This window comes from Poecilia reticulata, chromosome 16 (assembly GCF_904066995.2).
Source record: "Poecilia reticulata chromosome 16, P_reticulata-male-v2, whole genome shotgun sequence".
Taxonomy (NCBI): domain Eukaryota; kingdom Metazoa; phylum Chordata; class Actinopteri; order Cyprinodontiformes; family Poeciliidae; genus Poecilia; species Poecilia reticulata.
The window spans coordinates 27,610,535-27,631,202 of NC_088845.1; the positions used below are offsets into that span (position 1 = coordinate 27,610,535).

Consider the following 20,668-nt stretch of genomic DNA (forward strand, 5'->3'; position numbering starts at 1 on the left):
TGAACCTCAATCGCTCAGACGGTGAAAATAAAAGCCGGAGCATGAGAGTGACGCGACGCAGGAGAAGACGAAGATCGGCTCAACTTTCTGTAAAACGCACAATCGACAGGCACCTGCGGATGCTCCTTACCTCTCCTGCAGTGTCTCATGGCCATTTTGCACATCCTGGACTCGGCGATGGTGGGACAAGGTATTGTGTCCTTGGGGGGTTTCTTAACAATGTGCCGCGTCCGGGTCTCCAGACCCCACTTATAGCCACAGGTTTTGTTTCTCCTGGTGCAGGCTCCCCACTCACTCCACTGGCCCACCTCGCAGCCCTCTGCGAAGGGTTACACAGAAACAAGTGGCGTGCCATCAAATCACAGAGCAGTGTTCATCAGAGACTCGTAAAACTAGGACTCGTAGATTTAGATTTTCACGCCGGAGCTTAGCTTCACTGGGGTCCTGTGAGCTCGTATTCAAATTGAGACGTCAAGAATTTTGTTTTCAGAGACAAATTTGATCATTTTGATTCACAACTTGCTGTCTCAGATTATTAGAATACAGAAGACCAATAAGGAAAGTGTTTCTAATATTGAAATGTTAGTCAATTAAAATGCCAGCACAGAGTCCTTCAGTAAATTAGAATATTAACTCTACATGATGCATAAAAAGCTCATGTATTTGAGACCGAAGCACATTATATAGATTAATAACACAATGATGGATGCTTGACAGCCTTTATTTCTTATTATTTTCCACTTACAGCTACTTAAAACATGACATTTAAATTAGAGTATTACATCAGACCAATACCAAAATCATATATTATTAAAAACATAAATGTTAGCTTAATGGAAAGCATGTTTAATACCAGTTCTAAGTTTTTATTTTCAAAAAGTACTTCTAATCTGACAAATGAGATTCATTTCGATGTATATTCTATTTTTATTCAATTTGACAGTCTTTGCACCGAGTCATTGGTTGGGGCTCCTTTTGCTTGAATTACTGAATCAATACAGCTTTGCAGGAGCATTAAGGAAGCCCAGACTCACCTGCCTTGTTTGCTCTAGTGTCCCTTTTCTTCCTCTGGGAAAAATTTCAAAGATTTGCTACTTTTTTCAAGTCAGGTGAGTGAACTGATTTCAAGATCTGCTTTTAAGATGTCTCCCTCAACTTTTTCAACACTTAGAAGCATGACACTCCGCACCCTTTTCCACCACATTTTTTCTTCCACTCCACTTTCCATTAACATGTGTTGCTACAGGCCTCTGTGAACAGCCAGCTTCTTCGGCAATGACTGAACAACTGCCAAGTCAGTCATCTTTCATATGAATCCACTCGCCATAACGAGGGCATAACATGATATTACTGTAATAGAAAAATAATTTCTTATTGGTCTGTTATGATTTCATAACCGGTCTAAATCTGGTGATTTAGACAGGTGATGAAAAAATTTGAACATTCTTTAATGTTCCCATTTTTTCTCTCAATGCACCTGACTCTGTTCGGTTTTCCATACCTCCACATTCCATTGTGTCTTCCAGCGGGGCAAAGCCCTCGGGGCACTTATCAAAGCAGCGCCCTTTGTGCAGGTAAAAACCAGATTTGCACTTGGTGCAGAAGTCTTTGCTGAAGCAGGACTCGCAGTTGTCTATCCTGCACCCTGGAGGGAGAAACAGAGAAAGAGGAAAAGTCATCTGGGTCTCAGAAATCCGCTTCATGTGGAATTGATTCGGAGCTAAAGTGTTTGGGGAAAAAAGGGGGTTGTTGAATGGATTATACTCTCCCTTGTTCGAAAATATAAAATGGCAGAAGATTTGTGAATTATTTCACATGGGGGAATCACTGTATTGTTATTGTAGAGAACCGAAACCCTTACGTTCCAGCTTTTGTTCAAAGCGAGTAAATCAAAAGTGTGAAAACACACACACCAAAAAAAAAAAAAGTAGACAGTGAGGAACTGATGGAAGCTGACCTCTTTCTGCAAGGTTCATCCAAAACTACACATGCAAAACACGCCAGCTCACATGCTTTCAACTATGGGGTGCTGCAAAAAGAACAATAGTGTCTGTAATGCTATTGTATCTGTTCCATATCTCCATTTTTTCCATAACCCAACCCCCCAAAAAATTATTGGAAAGTCAGCTTTTCATTAAATTCTGAATGATGGGTTGCAACGACAAAAGCTGGTTTCGGGGGCCTTCGGTGTTTTGGCTTCATAACCGAAAGAGTTCGCAACTGAAAGGTGGCGGTGGCGGCGGCGGGGAATCGGTTTCGTCGGCAAACACAACTGCAAAAACTTTGTGTCTCACGCCACGCCCTCATCGTCCGAAGAAAAGGCATGGCAATGTGTCATCAAGGTCCCTGCAAATGACACGTCGAGCCGAGCTAAATTACAACGACCGCACCAACGGGGCGACGCACAGCCCCACATGATTAGAAGGAGCCTCACAGAGCTGTCTAATTTATGCTGCTTCTCAGAGACTCTACGCATGCCCCCCGATACCCTCAACCTCCAACCTCCATCTGAGGCCTCCAGGCGAATGGGTGAGTGGGGGGGCGGGGGGGGTCTTTCCAGGTAGGTCGTCATCTTTCGCTCTGAAACCCGAAAGACTTTCTTTCCATGCGCGGAGATGGACGAGCTAGTTGAGGCGCTCACTCTTTTATCTGTGACCCTTTCTGCAGAGCCCGGAGAAGGGAAGGTTTCTCACAATCACACCCCTTAATTACACCATCTCCAGCTAACCATCAGGCCTCCTCCTCGGCATTCCTGCAAAACGAGGGGGTCCCTCCCCGCTTCACTTTGAACCCTAAAGTATGGCCTCGGCCCACTCACTCTGGTCTCACGCTTTCCCGACCAGTCTAAACAAACCGTGAACGCACACGCTCTGCACAATCGCACACATGCCAATAAGATATGGTTAGAGTTAGGCTCACTCTACAATAAAGCTGCGCCATGGAAAACGTGACTGCGCTGACCGTAAATCACGTCTCCGGCAGTTTGCCTTTCTACTCCGTGTACCACATGTACACATTTAGACACTCCGTATAATTATTAAGCGTGTTTTCTTATCTCCCGTGCTCCATGCTTATTTTACAACCTAAACAGACTAAAAATGTGTTGTGACCTCTTGAACTTATTTTTTATATTTATATATATTTAAAGTATTATGTGTTTTCCAGACACAGAGTGTCATTTTATGGCACAGTCGAGTTACCTTCAGTTATAAAAATGCTGTATATATGACTTAAAAGAAGTTTGACTTTCTAATTTAACAACTTGAAATTGGGGCACTGTCTCTTTAAGAAACTCCTGCTTTTTCTGAAACTCCACCTTCAGGAAGTTAACATTCTTCTATTAACCCTTTAACAATATTTTTACCAGTGTTGCACTGAGAAGTGGCTGGTATAATGAACTCAGCTGAAACAGAGTTCCACCAGGCGTTTGCTAATTGCTGCTGGCTAGTCTGCAGGTGCTGAGCTGGAGAGGGGTGCTCTGTGAGGCGGAAGTTTAGAAGTTTAGAAACTGCAGCTCTAAGGAGGCGGAGCTAGGTCCAACCAGGCGTTTTGGACAACTGAATGGTTACCATGGGAGATTAAAGGATTTCTCAAACATGCATGAACAAATCAAAGCAACACTCCAGGTACATTTCTGACGAGAGAACATTATAGCATAGTGCAAAGTTTAAAAAAGTTGATTTTACACAATACTATTTTGATAGAAATGTATATGCTTCATCAATTTAAAGTATAATTGTGTAGCGGTAGAAAAATAAGACATGCATGGTTTTCAAATTTGAAAAGGAGAGAATCAATCAGAAAAGAAGGCAAGCAGCCTGCAGTAATTGTGGAGGAGGTGCAGAGATCCACAGCTCAGGTGTCTGTTAGGATGACCAATAGCTAGGCTACATAGAAGGATGACCAGAAAGAAAACATTGTCAAAAACAAGATGTAACATTTTCAGTTTTCTGCTGCAAACATGGATAAAAGGTGGTCTGCTAAGGCAAGGACTGATACAAAAGTAGCACTGAATATTTCCTTTCTTGTAACACACCATCGTTAATGTGAAACATGTAGGGGGCAGCGTCATGGTGTTGGTATGCCTTTGTCCAGCAGACACAGTGAAGCTGGTTTAGGAAGCTGTATGGAGGTAAATGCGGGGCAAATGTGGAAGAAAATCAGCAGTACAATCACTCAAAAATGTTAAGCCAGATCTAGAATAAATGGTTTAGATTAAAGCTTCTGTTAGAATGGCCCAGTCAAAGTCCAGATCTGAGTCCAACTGTGAATCTGTGGTAAAACTCACAGATGTTCTTCATCGCACTCAGCTTGAGCCTGTGTAAGTTTGTGGTTGTAACGTGACAATTGAAAATAATCAAGGGGTATAAATACTTTTGCAAGGAGCTGTATTTATGACTTTTTTCTTTTTTTTTTTTTTTTTTTGCTTAGTGTTCTTTTCAAACTTCTTGCCTCCCCTCCGCACCCCTTATTCCTGTCTGGGAGAAACTGCATCTTTGTCCAGACTAAACAGAGTCTGCCATGCTGGAAGCTGGTACAGCCCAACTGCAACACAGGGAGCAACTTAAAGCTTCACAAACTGAAAAGCACAAAGTGTTCCTTAATATTTTCAACATGCTGTAGACTTCTCAGACTTGTCATCACCTGAGAGTCCTAGTTCACAAAGCGAATTGTAAAAGAGAGAAAAAAAAAGTGAGCAGGAGACGAAGAACATCTGTCAGCGCTCTTATGCACTGAGCTTGTTGTGCTAGTCTTGGTTATTGTTGGCAAACATCACTAACACAGCTGTATGAAATACGGGATCCTGCCAACGACGGTAGCGTTTAACGAGCCTTTGATTAAAGCGTCACTTTTTGGTTTCCCGTCTCTGATGTAAACAGGGAGCGGCGTAAAAAAGGCTTTTGTGGTTAGATGATAATGTCGCCCTGCGATGGATGGATGAGGTGGAACACAAATGAGGCACCGTGGACGTCATGATGAAGACAGAGGGGTCAGAGGTTATCAGAACAAGTTGGGCCGACGGGGATTGACGGCTCAATCAAGGACTATCTAGACCACGGGGAGGGGGGTCGGGAGCTAATACTCACATCGAATGCGAAAGCAACATGTACAGCAGTGCCAGAGCAAAAGATACAAGGGAGTGGGTTCATTACCCCAGTGGGATTAACCTCAGGACCACCTTTAAAGTCTTCATCTAGGTGCCACAAGGAGACTAATGAGACGTAATGAGGTCACTGGATCCCAGTGAAGGCCTCCTGTTCCCCGGACTTAAATGTATTATCCTTATTATCTCTCGGACTGGTTCTGGCCGTGAGTCATTATATTATGAGTGGAAAAGCGGAAAAGCCTCATGACCGCTCAGAAGAGCTGCACAAGATGCCACTAAAATAGGTGACATTTTCTGTGGCGATCGCGTCTTGCATTTTTACTCGTTTCTGCGTCGCTCTTGAGATTTTATCTCAAGCGAATCTGAAGCTGAGAGATGAGTCACCAAATGTGACTCGGGATCTAATAGCCCTGCTTGGCAGACGACCGCCCCTCAGCTGTGGTCTGGATGAGTAACCCATTGATTTTATTGAGGACACTTAAAGCCACGTGTCGGCTTCAGTCACTTCCTGCTTCTTCTCAAAGCTCCGTGCGCACTCACTCAACTAATTAGCATGAACATTCGGTGTGTTGAGACAGAGATATGTCTCGGAGAGTTGATAAACCTGACAGGTTAGTTGTCAGACGTATTCTCATCTGCCAACAAGAGGGTGCGCCCAGCCTCTGATCGCCACTTCCGAAGTGCAGATGTTGTAAAAATGCCTGGCAGAAAGAAAATGGGAAAACAAACCATGTTTTTCTATCTTCTCCATCTTTACCTCACAACCAACGTTGAACAGCCCTGACCTACTCTCTAGGCTCTAGGTTTGGCTGACACAAAGGCTGTTTGGCTTCCTCACTGCCACCCAGCCATGTCGTGCGGGGGTGCAAATGGCAGGAGCTGGCAACCAAGGTTAGAGCTGCCATTTTCCTCCAAACTCTCTCCACTGTGGGGCTTTTTTTTTTTTTCACTCGGGCGCTCCTTTTCTCCCTAGCACAGCAATAGGTGAGGCAGAGGTGGTGTTCCTGCCAATCAGGACCTTCCAGAGGGAGATCGGGGATGACAGATGTGTCAGCGGTCCTTCTAGCTTCTTCACACCGTCTGTGATATACCCACCTCCGCTTGTTTATGCTCAGCCAGCCCTAGCGCTCGCACGTACTCACGCCGCTCAAACCTCATGCAAGCATTCAAGCACAGACAGTCAGTCCACAGTTTACTTTTTTTTTTCTTCTTCTTTTAGATAATAAAAAAGTGAAATGAAAATAACAGTCTGTTTCTGGCTACCGTTAGCATGTAGAAGGACTTGGTTTTATGGATCCATTCTACTGACTGGCAAATCTAAAAGAGCGGTTAGCAAAGCTGTGATGATTAGATGTCCCTTGACAAAGCTCAAAGGCCAAAAGCAACTGTTCTTTCCCTTGGCCAGACTGTGTGGTGGAAATACCCTCCAGTTCAGATTTAGAACAAGAAACAAGGAGCTTGAATGAGAGCGAGTTGATGGGAAGAGAGCTGCCAGTGTATACAGCCATTTGACTCTAGCAAAACTCAGTTACTTCCTCTACACACCCTCGCTGTCTTTGTTACCCTGAGGTCTTTCATCAGACCATAGCCTGACCCTGAACCATAGCCCACACACCTACTTTACATATCACTGGCATACTGGCAGTCCTGATGCCTTTTTGTCATCCGGTTACCTACTGAACAGCACCAGTAACCTGAACAGTAGGTAACTGGTACCTTTGAAATCTGTAGTTGTGTGTCAAGGCATAAGATTCTTCACTAGAAAATGTGCGTTTGTCCGTAGTCGTCTGTTAATTCAGTCTGAGGAAGCACATTTTCAAGCCAGCCCCATTCTCAATGAGGACCCTCTCAACACTTAGTCATGTAGACAATACAACTCTCATCACCGTCTGATGGCTCATAACTCTTTCCCTTCAAGCATTTCACTTTTGATACAGCATGATGGACTATGCTTTAGCTGTGGGATTTGTGTTAAATGTGAAGTACTGTGAAGAATTGCGGCTAAGGCTAGAGCATGACTACCCATCGTTCACACCAATTTGGTTTTAGATCAAATGTAACCTGAAATCACTACACATCTTCCTTGCAGAATAGCACCCACAGACAATGACATGGATGCTATCAACGGTTTTCCAGACAGTTGATGCAAACTTTTGTGAAGGTCCTTACGAAGGTCCTCCAATCACAAGATCTTAAGATAGATTCTGCTGCATGGTAGCTGTCTTGTAATGCAAGAGTTGTGGGCCCAACTTCAGCTGTTCCTGTACCTGGGTAGGTACAGGAACAGCTGAAGTCGTTCACTTAACTCCAAATTGCCTACTGATCCATGTATCAGTGTATGATGAATCAGTGCATATTTGGAAGTCCAGTGCAAAGTGCTTTGACAATTGGTTTAAGTAGAAAAACACTTTGTAAATTCAGTCTATTTACTATTTCAAAAATACATTTTGTTTAGCTGCATGTTTTTTTAATGAGTTAAGTAATATATTACTTGTTAGTAAATGTCAAAATTCTTACTTTTAGTACAGTTCAACCCTTTCAGCATTCAGTCTCCAATGACATGGAAGTCCGGCGAAGGTCCACCATAACCTGGGTTATGTTGTGACCTCCATCCACATTGGGTTAATTTTTTTTTTAATGGTTTCAACAATCACAGTGAATAAACTCATAATTTATGTTTAAGGTGTTGGACCCTAATGTTGGCTAAACCTTCCCCTTGAATGCGTCTTGGTTTGAAATGCAATCTTCTCTAACAGAATGATGTAAAAAAAAAAAAAAATGCTTGTTGTTTGCAATTGACTGATCTTTCTCAAAAAGGAGACATTCTTTTTTGAGAGTTTCTTGCTTGACTTTGTTTCTCCAGCAGTACATTTCTTCTCCCCATCCAGAGACCTTTGTGTTACATGCCTGTGGATCCTACAGAACCCCTGCTGAAAAATAGTGAGGTTTCAGCCCAGCAAGTGGCTGAGTGTGTAGACCTTATCCTTGTCTAGCTTTTGTTTTTCTTTAGTCAGGGAGTCCACAAGAAAAAAAAAATCTTGAATGAGATAAGATCACACAGACAAACTCTGGGGTAATAACAAGCAGCTGCTGCTCCTTCAGTGATTTCTAGAAGTCATGTTTAAAAAGCTCATGACAACAGAGTCGTAACACCGAGCTCCGGGCCCTTGCAGAAACCAAAGGCGGCTCTCACTGCAACGGCCATTAATTTCTCACTGTCGTTTGTTGGAAGCATATTTGAGCCATTGGGAACCAGTTAGCTGGACCAGCTCAAGAAAAAAACAACAACATAATTTTACATCTAAACCAATAAAATATCAGTTCATGGAGACTGGACTTGAATTGTTTCATTTAAAAAAAACAAAACAAAAGATGACACATGGAGAGCAGCTGAGGAAGAAGGCCAAATCCAAAACTGGATTAAAGAGCACTGAGTGAAGCAGCGATCGCATCAAAGTGAGCCTCGTCCTGAGATCTAATGCTACGTGACAATACAAGATGCTGCTCTAACAGCGCTGTGTAAGGCAAAGGGTCCAGATTATCCAGCCAAGCATCAGAAACTGCTGGTCAAAATTCAAACACGATGGGAATACAGTGGTTCTCCATGCTTCAGTTGACGTAAATAAAATCGCTTTTATTACCCAAGAACAAGATGTCTTTCTCTTTCAGTTAAGTAAGAAACGACAACAGTTTATAATGTCTGAGGAGCATAGGACGTTCCTTCTAATATGCTAAGTATTAATAAAACTGGACGGGAGCTGTGGTGCTGATTTAGCAAACAGACGTGTGTCTGGACAAAAACCCACCGCTTACTGGTTTTTCAAGTCTGGATGAAGTTACTTGGAAAAAATATATATTCTTTATTGCCTACTATTGTGTATTTTAGAGAGATTAAAAAATGTGGGAATGTTTAATATGTACAATGAGCATTCTGATTTTGAAAAAAATTTTAATAAAAATCTGCTTTTCTCACCCAAGACTGTTTTTTGGTGTTAAAGCGAAGCAGAAAAATCTCTTTTTGCAAGCTATTCGTGTTGGCGTGGGCAGGCGCTTCGATCTGTCCCAACTCCAACACATCTGATTCAAATGACTGAATTGCCTCCTCAGACTGTCAGTAAGTTCCACAGAAGCTTCTCAGTGATCATTTTTTAAAGAAGTCGCTCTGAAACAGAAAAATCTGCAAAATGCAGAACTGTTGCACCCCCCCCCCAAAAAAAAAAAAAAACTATGTTGAAACAATATGCCATTATGCCTTTCTGGCAGGACTATGATTATCTTATTTTGTCAAGAAAATTATTTTTTCTTGATTTTGGTTGTTGACAGAACTTGAACTCTGAACTTTATTTAGACCGGCCATCTATTCAAGACCGGACACGAAACCTAAAGGAGCAGCTGAAATCTTACAGGCAGTTCCCAAATAGTAAATTAAATTATTGGGAAGGTGAAAGAACAAAACTGTTGAGCATGCCTCTCGCAACTTCGGTAGGGTTAATGGCATTAAATTCTACTTTTATCGCATTTTCAACGAATGGTGACGTAGCCTATTTTATCTCTCACTTAAGGTAAATTACTTATATATTTTTTTCTTTAACTTGTGTTTCATTTTTGCAGATAGAATTATCATAAAATATTGATTTGTTTCTAGGTCAGCTGTGATAGGATAAGCAGAATGTAGTGCTTTTCTGTCTCAGGAGTTGCTACATGTTCATATATTTCAGCCTTAAGGTTCAGATACCCTCCGTTGGGGATACGTTTTTAGTGCGTCTGTCAGAAGTTTGGCTCAGGGAACCAAAAAGCTTCAAGTTTCTCACTGTTTTCATACGAAACACTCAGCCAACACCTCAGGCTCTGCATAAACCTACAAAGTCCCTCTCCGTCTCTCCGAGCATAATCAATGTTAACATAAGGTTATGAGATCAGGGTGCTACATAAGGAGGAGAAAGGTACTTTTCATTAATTGGATTTGAGTGTTATTCTTTAACAACTGCGCTTGAGAACATTTTGATTTGTCAGTGTTATTGTTTGGATTTTTCATTAACTGTAAACCAGAAATTCCTCGGAGCCACGGAGACCAAAGGTGTGGCCTCTCTTAAAGCTGGAGAACAAAAGTGTTTTGCATGCCATAAAAAAAGTCTCCAACAAAAGAGTGACGATTGCCAAAATATGGAAAATGCTTTCATCTCGGAAACAGTAAATAAAACTGAGGCAATGAAAACTACATTTAGTCTTCCTCGTAAATCCTTTTCCACGCGAAAGAGTTCATGCTTGTTTTAAATTCATTAGTTCCTTCACCTGTTTTCCACTGATGTCTCGTCTGTCGGCAAAAACATTTTTGCCTTTGGCTCATGAAAATGTTTTTTTGGCAAATAAAATATTGGTTTTTGGTCAGTTGCGGCCTTAGCCTTTGAACTGTGAAATGGTTGCTAATATTTTTTGGGGGGAGGGGCCTCTTTCTTTAATCCGATCACAGCCAAAGGGAAGTGAAAGTCATAGTGAACTGTTTTTCTGAGCTCTTCTAAGACCTCTCAGGTGTGTCATCATGCACTCAGTGGTGAAAACTAAATTTGTCATATCTTTGATAGTTCGTTTATGATTTAACATGAGTCAATTAGTTATTTTTCACACGGGTTAATTTGAATAACTTTTTATCTTATTTAATGAAATCATCATTAAAAATCGTAATTTTCCTACTATTAACATTTATTTGATGATCTGAGATAGCATCGTGGCAAAGAAGCACAAACTGAAGTGAGGCTGTTTTTTCAGAATAGTGCGTTATTTATGACGTCTCCTGGATTTCTGTACCTTTAGACAGCCTCATAACTTGGGCATGTTTTGCATTAAAGGGTTAGGATGGTGTTACAGACGGATGAGAAACAGCAGGCTCATCCTGAGGGACGCGATGTTAAGATCAAGCTTCACTAACGTCAACCTGCGCAGACAGACAAACCATTCAAATTGTGAGGTATGTGTGTCTCCTCTTGATAATTGACAGTAAATCAAACACTGTGGGAAAATGGGGGAAACCAAAGTGGGGGTGTAGTCGAGGTCTGCATGGTGGGATTGAAGGTGAAGGAAGAGTTTGGGGTGAAGGGTGGGGGTCCTTACTGGAGCACATGTTGATTTCAGGGCTGCGCATGCCGTAGTATCCGGCTGGACAGTCGTGAAGACACTCGCCGTACTGCCTCATCCTCTCCCTTCGCAAGAACAGGAAGAGTTTGGGCTGGCAGTTCACGCAGCCGTTATCCCTGGAGCACACTGAGCAGCCTTTACAGATGGGGTAAGCTCCATAGCTAGCTGTAAAAGAGGAAGAAGAATGATAAATGAGACAATATCAGCCATAACCCCTCCAGTGTGACTGTGAAATGCTTCAATAAAAAACATGTGTTTAATGTTCACACTGAAATCTTTCAGCTATAGTCGCAAATGTTTGTCAGTGAGCAACAAAACAGCTGGATACACTAACCCTCTCGCGGTCTTAGCTGATGACAAATGTCACGGTCAGACAGCGGGGAAGCGGGAGGTTGTCCCGTCAGACCGTCAATTCCCGAAACTACAAATGAAACAAAAAACTCGTAAAGGCACATGTGGGGTCAGTGCGATCCCACCGGACTGCGCACAGAGTAAAAAACCTGTGTGGTCTAAATGACCCCATCTCTAAAGATTATGGGAGGGTTAAAAAGAGGCATAACGTACTTAAATAATTTCACATTATTGGACATCATGTAACGTCAGTGCCTCATTCTTTGTAGAAAGAGCATTGAGGATTCAGGAGGTTAAAACTCAATGGTAAATATTGCCTTGGGGTCTTGATCAAGGCTTTATTTAATGGCGAACACCAGAATTTGATCCCGGATGCTGGTGTACTGGATACTATATTAGTTGGATGCAAAGAAAGAAGCACAATCTTAACAAGCAAAACCTGCTTTAGTATGCAAAACTGTGTTTTTGGGGGCATGGATGTGACTTTGTTGAGCTAAAAAAATTTCGATTATTCCATCCTAATCAAAGTTATTGCCACCTTACCGTTAATATTTACAGTGAATGATCGATTGTGTTGCCATAAGGCCTCCAATTCCAGATGTCAACATAGTAAAAGTTGTGCAAACAGCAGCTGAAACACAACCATCACACTGGAAGCAAAGTTTGTAGGAAAAGTAAGGAAAGAAAAACAAGTATAATCATTTCACACATGATTGTTTGCATTGACATATGCCTAGTTGACACTGAGTTCAATGAGAACACAGAGTAAGCATGCTGACTAACACTATTTAAAGGCGCTTCAAGCCTGAGTTTGCGAGTGCTTTTTAATCCGAAACGGGACGTGAATGCACAACTTGTCCTGAAATGGCTTCCCCAAGTGACTCTCTGCTCTAGCACAGATTGGCCACATTTAAATGAGGCATTAATTTCTGTTGAGGTAAATCTCAGCCACAGCAAATTTCTTGGTGTTCTCAAAAAGTCAAAGCTGTGCAAATTGAGTGGGAAAATTTGCATATGTAATAGTCCAGTGTTTTTTGTGGAACAGAATATTATTTCTGTAAGGATGTGGCAAAAGATCAAATTGGTTCTGGCCTCTAGTAAGATGTGCGTAATATTAACATATTTGATTAGATCTGCCTGTTTTGTGCCATTTGGGTGCAGGACAATGAGGAGCGCCTCTGTCCCTGTGAGGGTGATGCAAGGGACCACAGTGATGTGGGTGGTCCGGTGCAGGATGTACCACAATATCAAATACCTTTTTTTATGGGGGAATTAATAAATTGCCCCACAATCCTGCTAATTATGGGGCAATTAACAAGATGCAACTGAGCACAAGTGGTTTTTTTCTTTGCTTTTTTTTATCCAACTATTATACAAGTTATGACATTTTGTGTAGGTCACATACTGTGATTAAATTTTTTTCCATATTATTTTTGGTTTGTCTTAAAGTCTTTTTCTTAATTTAATAATAATAATAAAAATTAGATTACAAAGTTGTTTGTCTTCGAGTCCGATGTTCTTCCTCAACGTCTTGAAGAACGCCTCGTCAGGTCAGGAAGTGAAGTTCTCCCAAATGTAAAACTTCCTTTTTTTTCCTATTTCTTTGGTCACTTTTAGACCTAAAGACAGCTGTCAGGTGCACATTGCTTCCATCTGCCAGATTTGAGTGGCAGTCTGGCTAATGTGTATATTTAGTGCAATCTGCTTAGTGAATCTAGAGAAGAAGAAGAAGAAGAAAAAAAAGATGTAGATCATGGGAGGAAATGGGGCGGATTGCACTGCTTCTCAGTTTTCAAGCACGTACATGCAATTGATTTTAATAATGTGCTGGGTTGGGACTTGGCAATGGCAGATGAATATTCCTAAATCACTTGGATCAGAGGTGGGAAGAAAAAGAAGAATGCGGATCATGACACGGCATTCTTATATTTGGTGAAACGGTAGTTACAGAACAGAGCTCGAACTGGTAAGACGAATTAATCTGAACGCACTTCTTGATGACTTTGACATTACCCAGCTACTCAGGGTTTTTTTTTTTTTTTTTAGCAGACAGGGACAACTAAAGACAAAATTTAACTGTGGGCGGGCTAGCCCAGCAGAATACAACACAAGTAGACCATAATACCCATAATAGATACATCAGTAGGATATTCTTTAACTCAGAGTAAACATGTCCAACTCAACAATTTGTCATTCATGCAAACTCTGGTTCCCCTCAGAATTCAAATGATGATGATTGGTTATGGATGTGAATATTGCATTAATTCTGGTCAGAGCTGGCCTCCTAAATGATTGTGCTGAGACAGCTGATGAAAGCCCTCAAAACCGCTGTGGCTCTGGCCACGGCCTCGCTCGCCTGCGGAAGACAAAGGAGCCAGTAAAAAGACGGTCCATTCCACAATGAGCGACTTTCAATGTAAACTCCTCAGCGTCCCATTTACAGGAAAATGTCCTCGGGCAAATCCAAAACGAAAGACACTCGAGTCGATCTGGGCCAAAGTTTTAAATATCACATGCGCAGGACCTGGGCGGGCGCTCACGTTGAGCGACCTACCACAACGCTCCATAAAACATTGCGGAGCACGCTGGACAAAACCTAAGAGGCAGAGCAGAGCAGAGTAGAGCAACGTCTGCACTTACTGGCCATAGATCTGCATATTAGGTTTCTCTTTCAAAAAAAGCCCCAGCACTGCTAAGTGTGTCTAGCGCAAGTAACAGTTTGCAATCAGGTGAAAATCACTTAGTGAATGTCTGTGGCTTCTTCTTTCTTTCTTTTTTTCGCATTCATCTTAAGCCTTAAGAGCAAAGGCTTCAGAGAGACAAGTTGGCTCAACCAAATCTCGTTCGTACTCCTGACGCCGCAATGGATGACTTTAGTAGATTAAGTGCTAATCAGAACGCGTTTCTGCTGGTCTGTAAGGTTGAGGTTTAAAGTGACACTCCATCAACTACAACAAGTCCTGGGAATACACAATCCCAGCTCTGCGTATCACATTTGCTGGTGATGGTTCATCTGTAGTCGGCACCCGTTCAGGAAGACATGAAGGAGGAAGGAAAACCTCATTCTGGCTCCTGAAGTCCTCAAAATGGAAGTCTTTGTCTCGTGTTCAGCTGTCAGTCCAGTGTTTTGAGATGTTATTATTTCCAATTAAAGCTGTATCGATTTAGTTCAGTTCAGCGTCTCACCCATAGTTGCCTTAAAACTACCCGGCAGGTAAGACTGCAGCCCGAATGCATCCCATATGTTTCATATTTTAATTTGTCAGCTCTTTCATTCTGTGAAATTATGTAACCATCGGACCACACCTTGAGACTTTAGCATTCTATTTTTTGTGTAATGCAAAGTCTAAACATGTTTACGGCGAACTGACAATCACATTAACGTGGTCGCATTCACTGCGGCCACCCTCGCCAAGCTTTGTGTGCAACGCTGACAGGATGGGAAAGCCAACTTGGCAGAAGCGGGGAACTCTTGAGGCTGAAAAGCTTCTCTCCCCAGCTTATTTCTCCAGGGTTCATTCCTGTCACTTCTGACAGTGTTACTCCCTAACAAGAAAATACCGTTGCGGGGCGTGTGGTCGCAGGATCACTCGCCGGTCGAACAGCGCAAAAGTTCATTGTGAACCGGGCTCTCGAAGCACCCCCCGCACCCCCAAACCCCGCTCAATCCCCGTTGCCAAAGCTTTGTTTTGCTGGTTGTTAATCTCAAAATTCACGCTGATTGAGGATAACGTGACCGCACACCGTCTGAACTGAGCATATCCCACATCCTGGAATTACTGTACGGCCAGGGGGAAGAGGGTGGGAGGAATGGCTGCACACAGTGAAGAGAGAGCAGCTCTTATAGTGCTGATCTTGAGAGATTAACTTTTTGTGTGTGTGTCTGTGGAAAGGTTTGGAGGCTCAGGCCACAGGTATGTCAGGAAAGAGGCCACAATTCACAGTGTCTGCAGCGGCGCTGTCCAACTCACGTCCCACACGACAGGCATAATGTCTAGCGCGCTTTACATCAATCTGTCGTCAGACTTTCTTTAAGAAAAACTATCATTTGTATGGATCTGATTTTTTTTCGACTTCAGCGAGGGGCTTCCTTTGCCCCCGCTGCATCTTAGCGTAATTTGGCGAGAACGTAAGCTCTGAATGTTTAGTTTGCTGTGGAATGCATTTGTAGTTGTTGATGTGGCCTCTCTCCTCATTTCTGCACATAGAAGCCCAGCGCAAATGAATTCAGACTGTATTTTGACACATGTCCAACAGCCCTCTGCAGCATTCCCCCCCTCTCGCAAATCATGTAATGCCTTTTGGCGCGTCCTGTAAAACCAAAGTGACCCAGACATGTAGAAGAGATGCACAGAAAGCAGCCACTGGGAGATTACGGGCACCGGCTTTAACGCTTTCACATAGACTTTTCTCTACCGTAGAGAGGAGAGCGCACATCATTAGAAGCGGTGGTCCTTTGCACATGATGAACTCACGTCGTTTACAGTTTCAACCACAGAGTGTACATTACATGAAACGCAACAAATCCACAGTTCCCACTTCTGAAGGGATCGCTGTAGGGTCTCAAATATTGTATTTACAAAAAAGCAGGGTGTACGATCATCCGCGCGGAAGCCTGCTCAATTTTTTATTTTTTTTTTAACACAATGACTTAATAAGGGCCTTGGTTTGTCGTGGCTACGGGGCAAAATGCTGCTACAAAGCTGCTGCTGATGTAAAGGAACCACATGAAGAACCCCTCTCTATCTATAAAGCTGTCACAGCCAGATTGTTGATTCCAAATGGAGTCAATTACGCCATTTGCTAATTTGCATCTGAAAAGACAAAGTTGCGCCAGAAAATAATTTGATCAACAAGCTAGCTTACCTCACTTGAAATAAATCCATTTTTAACTACTTATAGCTACATAACGTTAGACTTAACAATTTTTTAAACATGCTAATGGCAAATTCTGCTACACTAGGACATAGCGGGACTAACTGTGCCAATATATGCTACACAGGTGAGCTACAAGCTAGCTTACCTCACCTGAAATAAATCCATGTTTTAACTGCTTATAGCTAGATAAAGATAGACTTGGTAGAAAACACTCTAATGGAAAATTCTGCTACATTTGGACATAGCGTGACTACTGGTGCTAACGTATGCTACACAGTTTCCTTTAGTTGACTAAAGAGAAAAATAGCAAAAATCATTATCAAGGTAAGCAGGATGTACACTGGTACTACGTCCTTGATTTTGGTATCCTAATTTTCTTAAATTGGCTTTTTCTGTAGTTAACAGCTAATTCTTTCAGCTAATGTTAGCAGTTAGCCCCTCGATAAGCTATCTCTCACCTTTTATATATCAGCAGTCAGACCAGACTGTGAATGTCCACCTAATTTGCTAAACCTCCTACGTTCATTAGAAATAGACATTGTAAGTGGGAATCAGTTAATTCTGTTTGAGTAGTAAACATTTTCTACTCTTGTTTTGTTTTGTTTTTGCCGCTGCGAGGGACTCATCTGCAAGGACTGGGAACTAGGCAAGGTGAGTGTTTTGGCAGCACTTCTGGTTCATTGAAAGGAGTAAGAACAACCCTACCTTTCATGCCAGAGTCTCTGAAACTGCACTGATCATATAGACAGCCTGTCATCAATACATCACATCCTCAAGCCTCTGTGTCTTGACTATTTTTTTTTTTTAAGCTCGAGTGGCCTTACATTTAGTAGATCAGACTTTATGGAGCTGTGTCTTGGTATCTCAAAGACATACAAGCATCAGGTTTATTTCAGCCCTCTTACCCCTCGTTGCCTTCATCCTTTAAGGAAACGCACAGATGGCCAGCAGGTGCCTAGTTCCCACCTTGAAATGTTATAAGAGGCTAAAGTGAGTTAAAATCGGAAAGATATTCAGTGAGACAATGACTTTGAGGTGAAGTTTTGTTTTCTCTGAAAAGTCAGGGACCCCATTTTAAGAATGCAAGTTTCCGATCTGGACTGTGTTCCTTTGACATCCACACATCACATTGGGAGGTTTTGCTGCAAACGCAAGTCCAGAGAAGCTATAGCGTTAGTTATATCAATCAGAAAACCAAACTGCATCTCTGGAAGGTTTCTTTTCTCCTCTAAAGTGAGTGAGCGTGACAAACTGCTCTTTCGGCTGTCAAAACCCCCGACAATCACACGGCAAATCCACCCACGTCAATGGCAAGCTAACTTCCTCCCCTCTGCTCGCCTAACGGCACCCATAAAACGATTCTGAACGAATTATTCCAACTTCATGTAACCCGAAACCCTAACAAGGTAAACTGCGCATAATTTGTGTTTCATTTAGACCTCTGAACTTAACATTAGGAGGAAGATATTTACCAATGTGAGCTTTTCATAGGGTTCTTTTAGTAAGAGTCCTTCAGAGCCATTTCTGTACTTATGAATTTAACTCTAAAGCATAAGAAATAGAGACAGGCGATAAAGCAGATGATCATATTCTTATTAGAGTTGGACATTTTTAGCAAGCTATCCACTTATGTTTTATTTACAAAGCTGTCAGTTGTATAGTTATACTTCAAAAAGGAAACAGTTGTAAGGCAACACGTTTAACCTGTTTAACTTTAGAGGTGATCAGTAAATAATTGCTAGAAATGAAACCCTGGGGTTATCGTGGTGAATGCCATCTTTCACCAGCTGACTCTTGGAGATAAACCAAAGCCCCCAGACCTCACACACACCCCCAAACCTCAGCAAACCCGATCTTCTTGCAAGAAATAACCAGATATATGAAACAAATGGATGTATAGACAACTGTTCTCACAGCACTATCTCCTTTCTCCAAGGACGTCTGGTATGTAAATCTAATAACACAGACTGTCAGTGCAACTATCCAGAAAACACACCGTCTTTTGTTGGCTCTTACAGTACAGTACAGAGGGAAACATATTGGACCATCAACATAACACTTTTTTAAAAGAAATTCTTCAATATGACTGCATTTTCTGTCATATGGTGACGAAGCAGAAGTAGAGAACCTGAGGTTTGGAAGCATCAGCAGATCAAAATGAGCTGCGTTCTCATGTGGAAAGCATCGCGTCCACCAGCAGAATTATATGCTTTCCTCATGGCACTGAGACAAAGATTGTTTATTGTCTTGCTCACTTGTTCCCCCCGCTAAATGATGGTGTAGGCTTACTGCCTGCTCCTCTTAAGAGAAAGGGCAGATACAGGACAGCGCAAGGCTGCAGCTGAACAGCCGCTTTCTGGAGCTCTTCAAACCACTAAGCTATCGAAGCTCCCTGCTGCGTTTCTGGAACGGCGTCCGCAACCTCCACCGGAGTTCAGCCGTCGTTTTCGACCCTGTTCAAGCTAGTGTGGGATGGAATGACATGAACACATTTCAGAGCCTTAACTTCCTGAAGATCTTGAAGTCCTACCGAATTTAAAAGGGACAAAGGTGGACCGTTTCTATTTTGGTTTTAGCCCAGATGGGAAGAGTCAGGTTGTACGATTTACTTATTTGTTCCTCCGGTTTGCAAAAGCAGATCATACTGTACACACGTCTATAATTCAGGATTCCGTCTGCTTCTAATAATTGGGCTTAATGAGATTAAGCAAACACATTTTCCTGTCAAGAGGCTGTTGTGTCTAATGGGCGGGGTAGGAAGCACATGCTCCTGCATTACAAATGTAAGGCAACCATAACGATAAATGGTTAAAATAGTAACCTATGATAATCGCTACGTTTTGCTTAGTTCTCAGCGATGCACGATACTGGAAAGACGTTGGGATTTTTTTTTCTAACCCTCTGATGTACATCGCAATATGAAAAATTACAGCAATTTTCAACTGATGACTTGAATAGCACCTCAGGTTTCGCTGTACTCCTGCTGCTGTATGACAATTAGCCTAGGCTATTGTGTACCTGTCTTCTCTTTCAATTGAATAGGAAGAAATTCAATCTCAACGTAATCGCACTCTATAATCACATTGACACACATAAAAAAAAATAAATAAATCACAAAACACACGCCCTGCCATACATTATCTAAAGTTCTGTAATACAGCATATTTTCACAACTGGTACAAAATTCAGGCAAGTTTTACTCAAATATCATAGTTATAGCCCCACAGAAACATTTCCTATTGGCATGCTGAAGCCTGCAGATGCTCTGTCTGTGCTAATGAAGATTCCCTTTCCTCTGCATGCTAAATGCTTGAAGTGCCTCTGAATGACGGCAGTTCCACCTGTTTACTGATTCATTCAGAAAATAGATGACTTCCAAGGTGGGCTCAGAATATTTCACTTTAATTGACAGGTACTTCGTTTATCCATGCAACATCACAGGAACAGTAACGTACAATGTTGTGATGCAGTAAAAAACTGTGACTTTTTCTTTTTTACACCCTGGGTCACAGTAAACCGCTCCCAGACCTAAAAGGTGACTAAATATGCACATCATATTCTCACGTTTAGACCCAGCTAACATGGTTTTTGCCGTTAGCACTAGCAAGCGAAGTCTGTGGTGCTTTTAGAAGCTAGCTTAGTTTGTCTTTTCCATCTATAAGATAAAAAATATCTTTCAGCTTTGCTTTGGAGTTGGAGAACTTAGGTGGATGGATCTCCTCACATAAGGGAAGATAGCTAATAATTTCTTTTTAGCATCTTCTTTCTTACTGCTTAGTTTGACCACGAGAGTCAGTGTTGTTACAGTGTTTGTCCAACCACATTGTTCAGGTCAGATCAGAACTGATCTGCTTTCTTTACGTCTACCTCCTAGGTTTGTTCCACTCCTTCTGGTGGATTTTTGATGACAAATAAGCCCTGTAAGCTGACGTTGCTGACTTTTTTAGTGTTGTTTCATTTATTTATTTATTGTGCAGTGTGCCACACTGATTATTAAGCACTTTCTCCATAACAGTTCATTTTCTACTTAGAAAAACTCCATGAGCATGTTGGAAGGAAAAACCCAGAAGCCTTGATGTGGTGGTCAAGCAACAGAAATGGCTTTTCACTTTGAGCCGCTTGAGCCGTAAAGTTTTTTTTTTATACTCCGTTCGAGTTTTAATAATAACAGAAAATCGTCCCGCTCAGTGTCGACATAAT

At 42.0% G+C, this 20,668-nt stretch overlaps 1 protein-coding gene across 2 annotated transcripts in view; it reads right to left on the minus strand.

Annotated features, from left to right (window-relative positions):
• Positions 1 to 20,668, minus strand: part of rspo2 (R-spondin 2) — a 75,872-nt gene that overhangs the window by 30,012 nt on the left and 25,192 nt on the right. The window contains exons 2-5 of one of the 2 annotated variants that reach the window (XM_017309656.2): positions 11,574 to 11,660; positions 11,216 to 11,404; positions 1,502 to 1,645; positions 131 to 319 (exon numbers count right to left, since the gene is read on the minus strand). In XM_017309656.2, the coding sequence (XP_017165145.2) occupies positions 131 to 319; positions 1,502 to 1,645; positions 11,216 to 11,404; positions 11,574 to 11,660 (609 nt within the window). The remainder of the gene's footprint in view (positions 1 to 130; positions 320 to 1,501; positions 1,646 to 11,215; positions 11,405 to 11,573; positions 11,661 to 20,668) is intronic. The other variant, XM_008431947.3, reaches the window with a different exon arrangement.